Raw genomic sequence first — 8,279 nt, 5'->3', positions numbered from 1 at the left:
ATATATTATTTATTTTAGAGAGGGGGAAGGGGCAGAGGGAGAGAATCTCAAAAAGACTCCTCACTGAGTGCAGAGCTTGACCGACCACCAGGCTCCAACGCACAACCCTGAGATCATGACCTGAGCTAAAATTGAGAGTCCGACGCCTAACTGGCTAAGCTACTCAGGTGCCCCTAACAAAGAAGTACCTTTCTGTGTTAAGTAGAGAGATTTTATTTACTGTAAGTTCCTTTTTTAAAAAAATATTTATTTATTTGAGAGAGACAGAACGAGAAAAAAAGCACAAGCGGGGAGAGGGAGAAGCAGACTCCCCGCTGAGCAGGGAGCCTGATGTGGGGCTCGATCCCAGGACCCTGCGATTGTGACCTGAGCTGAAGGCAGACACTTAACCAACTGAGCCACCCAGGTGCCCCTATTTACTATAAGTTCTATCTATCTCCAGGGGTACAGATAGATTGATTCTAATCTCTCTCCCACAAGATAAACCCTCAAACATTAAAAAGTAACTGTCTTATGTTCTTAAAGCTTTTTTTTTTTTTTTTTTCCGGATCAGTATTTTAGCTCCTTTGACCATGTTTCATATGAAATACTTTGAAGCTCCCTGGCTGTTCCCATCTGAACGGTTGCCACGCTGTCTATGTCCCCCTTTAAATATAAGTCCTGATGCTCTAAGGCAAGGTTTGAACATCACAAAGTAAAACAGGACCAGTACCTCCCTAACTTTAGATATAAATTCTAAAACAACACTGAGATCTCCTGACAGTCAAATCATATAATATTATTTTTATCTTTTTTTTTTAAGATTTTATTTATTTATTTGAGAGAGAGAATGAGAGAGAGAGAGCACATGACAGGGGGGAGGGTCAGAGGGAGAAGCAGGCTCCTCACTGAGCAGGGAGCCCGATGCAGGACTCGATCCCGGGACTCCAGGATCATGACCTGAGCCGAAGGCAGTCGCTTAACCAACTGAGCCACCCAGGCGCCCGATAATATTATTTTTATCTCTTATTAAGATTAATGCCAATTAATACATAGTCCAAATTCCAAAAAGCATATATCCTCTTTCTTCAAATTCATAAAGAATTGGGAAGAACTGGATTAAATGACCTCTATTTGATGACCAGAGAGAGGTCTTTTTTTTTTTTTTTAAAGATTTTATTTATTTATTTGACAGAGAGATAGAAGAGCACAAGCAGAGGGAGTGGCAGAGGGAGAGGGAGAAGCAGGCTCTGCACTGAGCAGGGAACCTGATGTGGGACTCGATCCCAGGACCCTGAGATCATGACCTGAGCCGAAGGCAGACGCTTAACCATCTGAGCCACCCAGGCGCCCCAGAGAGAGGTCTTTTAAGTTGGGCTGGGGCCAACTGAATTTTCTGATTCACTGTGAGGATCAATACTACCAGAAGTCACTCTATTACAAGTTCCACAAATGAAAGCACCACAAAGCTTTGTCAAGTACAGAGTAGCTTATTTACACACACACACACACACACACACACACACACACACACTCACTCTCTCTCTCCTGCCAAGCTTTAAGGTTCCCTGACATCTTGTCAGTTTTAAATTCTACAACCTTTACCTAGATACCAGTACTGATGAAGAGTAGGCACTCAAATATTTGCTCAAAGAATGAATACAATCAGGTGATTTCCAAATGTCCTTTGTGAATTAGACAGTTGCTACAATGACTTAAATAAGACAATTATCAGCACTTTATGCAACCTAATTATATGACTACTTTGCTGAGCTCTCTCCTTTATTGTCTATGTAGTCAGAAGAATGATGTTCTCAGAGAGAAGCGTTTTTCCCCTTTGAGGTTAAGAATCTGTCCAAACTGCCTAGTCTCCTAAAGACAAAGACCGATTGTATTTGGGCAATAGCAACAGTTTCTCTTTGTCAAAGGTGAGTATTAACGCTTAGAAAGATAATGCTAGGGCGCCTGGGTGGCTCAGTTGGTTAAGCGACTGCCTTCGGCTCAGGTCATGATCCTGGAGTCCCGGGATCGAGTCCTGCATCGGGCTCCCTGCTCGGCAGGGAGTCTGCTTCTCCCTCTGCCCTCTTCCCTCTCGTGTGCTCTCTCTCTCTCATTCTCTCTCAAATAAATAAATAAAATCTTTAAAAAAAAAAAAAAGAAAGATCATGCTAACATTCTTCCCAAAGCACAAAGTTTTTAACTTGGATCTTTAAAACAGCTACTAAGATAACAGATCATCTTATTTTTTATCTGGGAGTAGGTACTGACCTACAAATTGTTGTGGTTGTAATTCCCTGCATTGGTATTTCTGTAGACATTGTGTCTAAAGTGTGTTTCTAAAGATAATAATGTACATCTAGCTTAAAATAGCTAAGAGTAAAATTCTAAAGCAAACTTCCCAAAGACGAACAGGTACCAGACATAGAGGAGTATTGGAAGTGGAAAGCCTCCAACTGGTGCCCGGATGGCATTAAGACTAACTGAAATCATTAAACTCTTTAGCACAAAAAGCACTTGGCTCTTGGATTAAATTCTTATTGCTGTAGGTTGTAGACTTTCAAATATGTGTCTTCGAGTACTGCTTCAAGACGTAACTGATAGGACCTAAAAGTCGTAAAGACGTGTTTTGCTTTTGTTTTCCTCTAGGGTCTTATCTTGTTTCTAAGAAAAATACTTTTTAAAAATTCTGACAAGGGGAGCCTGGGTGGCTCAGTCGGTTAAGCGTCTGCCTTTGGCTCAGGTCACGATCCCAGGGTCCTCGGATCGAGTGCGGCGTCGGGCTCCCTGCTTGGTGGGGAGCCTGCTTCTCCCTCTCCCACTCCCCCTGCTAGTGGCCCCCCTTCTCACTCTCTTTCAAATAAATAAAATCTTAAAAAAAATTCTAATAGGATTTTGGCTTCAGGGTTTAGTTGATAGCTCTTTCTTAAACGAGTTGGCATGTGAAACATTTAAAACTTGCCTTTAAACCACCTGTGAAGAGGCAATTAGGCACCTGCACTGAATGATAAGTCTCACTGGATACTTCTTAAGTTTTGTTTGCAGACAGATTTGTAAATTGTTTCTTTTTAAGTCCAGAAGGTCAATAAAAGTCATTCTTTGCTTCCAGCTTGGTCTTCTCTCTCTCTATTTTTACAAACATACTTGGCCAAACTTCAGAACTCACTCTCAAAATTCCAGATGGAACTCCATTGGAATTCTGTAGGAATCACACTGAATGTACTGGAAAACAAACGCCTACTCACATCGGAGAGTTGCTCCGTCAGGAATGTGGTGAGTTTCCCCATTTGTTCTGGTATTTTCTTATGTTCTATAGTAAACTTCTGTGGTAAAGTGAATGATTTTATAAATCTAGAAATTCCTTGTTGATTATTTTCTTATATTTTATAATTTTTGTAGTTTTTAACAGCATTTATTTTCCTTTTTTTTTTTTTTTTAAGATTTATTTATTTGAGAGAGAGAGAGCACGAGAAAGGGGAGGGGCAGAGGGAGAGGGAGACAGAATCCTCAAGCAGAGTGCAGAATCCCGGCCACTTAATGCAGAGCCCCACGTGGGGCTCCATCCCAGGACCCTGAGATTGTGACTTGAGCTGAAATCAAGAGCCAGACGCTTAACCGACTGAGCCATACAGGTAACCCTATTTTCCTCTTTTTAATTGGTTATTGGTGTCATATTAGAAAGCTATTGATTTTATATTTATCCTATATTTTGGCAGCTTACCAAATGACCTTATTGGATCTCAAGATTTTCAGCTGATACACTCAGATTTTTTTATTTTTTAATTTTTTTAAAGATTTTATTTATTTATTTTGACAGAGAGAGACACAGCGAGAGAACGAACACAAGCAGGGGGGAGTGGGAGAGGGAGAAGCAGGCTTCCCACCGAGCAGGGAGCCCGATGCGGGGCTCGATCCCAGGACCCTGGGATCATGATGTGAGCCGAAGGCAGATGCTTAACGAAGGAGCCACCCAGGCGCCCCTCACTTAGATTTTTAAAGAAGATAATGTTACATGCAAATGACAGTTTTCTCATTTTCTTTCCTACATCTATTTCTCTTTCTTAATTTTGTTTTACCACACTGGCTAGGATCTCCAGAAAATACTGAATAATAACAGTGATGGAGAAATCTCTTTCAACTTACAGAGAACTCCTTTTTTTTCTTTTTTCTTTTATTGAGGGATAATTGAGAGAATTTTAGTTTTCACTTTAACTATGTATTTGCTATTGTTTTTTGATAGACTGCTTTCTCCTATTTGTAGCACTTCTAAGAGGTTTTCTCTTAATTAAAAACTGGTTTTTAGGGCACCTGGGTGGCTCAGTCAGTTAAGCATCTACCTTCAGCTCAGGTCATGATCCCAGGGTCCTGGGATGGAGTCCTGCATCGGTCTCCCTGTTCAGCGGGGAGTCTGCTTCTCCCCCTGCCTCTATCCCTCCCCCTTTGCTTGTGCTCTCTCTCTCAAATAAAAAAAACAAAACAAAACTGGTTTTTAATTTCAGCACATGTCTTTTGAATATATATTATCACATAGTTTTTCTCTGATTACCTAATATTATATAACCCTGATTAATTTGCATATTATGAACTTTCCTGGCACTCCTGAATTAAGCCCTACGTGGTCATGGCTTATTATTTAAAAAAAAATTCTTCTCTATTTGATCTTAGCTATCTTTTTAAAGGTGTCTTTTAAAAAAAGCTTTCTTTGAATGTCTTTTAGTATCATTTTAGAGGACTCAGGAATTATCACTAGGCTCAATGGCTAAGGGTTCTCTCTCTCAAGTTCTTATAACTAGGGAAGAGGGCTTTTAAGTTCGTATCATTATTAAAGTAGTAGTGACTAAAATAATTTTCCAGATCCTTTACATTAAATCTATTCTTCATTTGTGCTTCCTTTTACCTCTAACTGCAAATAAGCTATGCTCACTTGTGATTTTCTAAGGCTTCAGGATGTTATACTGGATAATAAATACCCAATTCTTAAATAGCAATCATTATCCTTTAGGAGGGAGATGAAATATTTGCAAAGAGATTACGGCATGCTTTAGACATAGAAATATTTTTTGTGGAAAGCAACCCTGACTAAAATAAATGAGAAATGTGTATGGAAGCAATTTCAGTTGTCTTGGGTATTTTAAAAAGTACAAAAATTAAGATCTTGGTGCATATCTCCTAAACAAATTTATTATTTTTTAAATTTGAGAATCCAGTATTATCAAATTATGGCTTTCTAAATCAAAACATTTCACTTAGAATAAATAAAATGATATTTTAAATCTAAAATTGGATAATCATTTTAAGGATTATCTAAGTACACAGTTTGCTTTTTGGTTGCCAGAGATTAGGAACATCAGATCTTTTTAGAACCAGGAATTATTTGTTATTGCAGCTGCATATGAAGACAGCAAGTATTAAATCTATGATACCTTGACAGAGTGTCTTTGATTTATGTATATTTTTAGTAAAAACTATTACAAAATACTATTCACATTATTCCTCAAATAAAGGTAAATAGGAAAAATTCTAAAACAAATAAAAAGTGTTTTAAAAATATTTTGTTTTTAAGCAATCTCTATACCCAACCTAGAACTCACAACCCCGAGATCAAGAGTCCCACGCTCAGCCAGGTGCCCCTAAAACATGTTTTTTAATGAAAACACACACACACATCCTACAGCTATTTAATAAATGCAGTTTTAAATCACTATCATTTACACTTGAAAGGGAAGTGGTAGTAGTCACCTGCTACCATACTATTTTCCTATAAAATTGCTGGTTTGATGTGGAGGCCTTTGGGAGGCATAAGAACCGACAGAAAAATCTATTCTCAAATTCCATTTGCCTCAGGGATATTTTAATCTTTAGGATAAAAAAGTCTTCCATCTTGTTTATCTATCATATTTTACATTAAATAAAATTTCCCTCTATCATATTTTAGTGGATTATGTAACCAAAATCTCTTAAGGGAAAAAAAAGTCAACTAAAGCATTTTCCCACTGGGGGCTGGGGTGGAGAGAAACATGTTTCATAATAATTATCATATCTTTAGTATTTTCTTTCCTTGTTAGGGATGATAACATTTTGAACATCTGAGTTTGTCAAATCCATTCATGTGTTTTCTGCCCTGGGCTTAGGGGTCACATACAGTTTTCAGAAAATGACACAAACATAGTATGAAATACCTTTCTTACCTGGCTCTATACCTGCTTTCTAAATCGCCCTTTCTTGTACATACCTGTATTTCCTTAAACATGAAGACACCCCACATTGCAGCTATAAATCCTGGGCCCTTGAATAAAAAAAAAACAACAACTATTAAATTGGTTATTTTTTCTGTGACTTGTACTCTACATAAATATAGTATATTGGAGAGCTGCCCTAATTCTTTCACTGAATAACCTTCTACTGTAAAAACAGTATAACAGTATTGTCAGGGAAAACTATTCATAATCTCAACCCTAACTCAACATTAAACTAAGGTAGCACTTGGTAAAAAATGAGGATTTTTTGTTTCTTTATGATTTTCATATTTATTACATTGACGATGCTATACTATTATGTGATCTACTTTAATAAATGTGATCTACTTATAATAAAATTTTAATAAGCAAGTGGTTTATTTTTTTCTAATGAACTTAGGATACTAGAAATGGGATTAATAGGAGGAAGTGTAAGAATAATTTTTTTTTAAGATTTTATTTATTGAGAGAGAGAGAGAGAGCATGCACAAGCAGGGGGAGCTGCAGAGGGAGAGGGAGAAGTGGAATCCTGGCCAAGCAGGGAACCTGGAGCAGGGCTTGATCCTAAAACTCTGGGATCATGACTTGAACTGAAGGCAGACGCTTAACCGACTGAGCCACCCAGGCGCCCTGAAAGTGTGGTAATAATTTATAACTTTTTTCAGCATGAGGCAATCTCAAGATGAACTATGTCTAACATTAAACTTCAATGGATGCTAACGACAGTATTATAGGAAGATAGAAAAGCATGTAAGGAAAAATAAACAATAGGTTTATTCAGACAGGAATGAAATAATCTAGGAAAGGGAAAGGAGAAGACATGAGGTGGAAAGAAAGGATGATTTTGTAGTTTGAAACTTGAAGCTATTTAAGTTTATTAACATTTTTTAGCTGAGAAGGAAAAAAATTGGAATTTGGATTAATCATGGTGTTTGTGGAGAAGGTGTATTGTATCAGCATTTTTATGATTCCTTTTCAAGCCCTGCACAAACTCTGGAGGAGTTTCTCATAAACAATTCCAACATGTTTTTTCCCCTCCACTACTCCAACTGTCTACATGACTGGGTCAACAAAGTTTGACTCCACTCCAGGCATGTAAGCAAAGCAATAAAAATATATTACTCTCTGTTTATCAGTGTCTGGAAAACTCAACATCAAAAGCGCCAGAGAAATAGGTCAAAGGAACTGTCTTTTATCAATGACGTAACGTCCTAAGCCTCAAAATCCAAACCAAACAAGAAGCATCTGGGTCCTTTAGGCAATTCCACACTGACATTGGACAGGATGAAAGGAAACAACAGAAAAAGGGGATATAATATTAATGTTATCAGGCCAATCACTCAAGAATTTTATCCTCTCTAATCTGGAAATTTATTTCCCTTCAGAGAACATGATAGAAAACAATGCCAAAAGGTATCACTGACCTTTGAGGCTTTTGGCTGATGATTTCCTAAATATTAGTTTAGACATGGTCTAAGGGTTATTGCCAGGAGTAATGTGGTTATAGGAAGTGGTGCTTTGCCAAAAGTAACGCAAGCATAAGTCAAAGTGTGTACATACTCTTTGATTCAGGCAACGGAGAGCCAAATAGGAAGGACATCTTAGATAAGAGACATAGCTGTTTTGGCAATTGGGATTGCATATTTTCCTTTCGTAAAGTGAATATAAATTACATATTTGTAAATCAGCCTTTGAAAACAAGGTGAGCTTGAGCTATGCTGAGAAGCTGAACTTCTGGATAAAATGATTCAGCTTTTAGATTTATCAGTGAAGACATGGAGCAGAGGTAACAAGCCCTTGCTCCTGCTACATGGGTTTTTTCTTCAGTTTTCTTTTCTTCCCTCCCTCCCCACTCTCTTTCCTTCCTCTCCCATCCACTCCCATCTCTCCTCCCTTTCTCTCCCCTTCTCTTTTTCCTCCCTCCCTTCCTCCCTCCCTCCCTCCCTCCCTCCCTTCCTTCCATCCTTCCCTGCTCTCTTTCTCTTTCCTTTTTAATTAAATGTTATTTGCTAATAAACTATAGATGCTGCTTTCAAGGATTTCACAGTCTAGTTACCAGTGGGCATA

At 38.1% G+C, this 8,279-nt stretch overlaps 1 protein-coding gene across 7 annotated transcripts in view; it reads right to left on the bottom strand.

Moving 5' to 3' along the window:
• TMEM144 (transmembrane protein 144) overlaps window positions 1-8,279 on the bottom strand; it is a 57,028-nt gene that overhangs the window by 22,539 nt on the left and 26,210 nt on the right. For all 7 annotated transcript variants that reach the window (XR_010409599.1, XR_010409600.1, XM_064585210.1 and 4 more), the window contains exon 11: window positions 6,209-6,262. Coding sequence is in view for 5 of the 7 variants with exons in the window: in XM_064585210.1 (XP_064441280.1) it covers window positions 6,209-6,262 (54 nt within the window). In the remaining 2 variants the exon portion in view is untranslated. The remainder of the gene's footprint in view (window positions 1-6,208; window positions 6,263-8,279) is intronic.

The sequence above is a fragment of the Mirounga angustirostris genome, unplaced genomic scaffold (assembly GCF_029215605.1).
Source record: "Mirounga angustirostris isolate CCGP_5_RB_7025 unplaced genomic scaffold, mMirAng1.0.hap1 SCAF_2, whole genome shotgun sequence".
Classification (NCBI taxonomy): domain Eukaryota; kingdom Metazoa; phylum Chordata; class Mammalia; order Carnivora; family Phocidae; genus Mirounga; species Mirounga angustirostris.
This window is presented reverse-complemented; position numbering and strand designations above follow the sequence as displayed.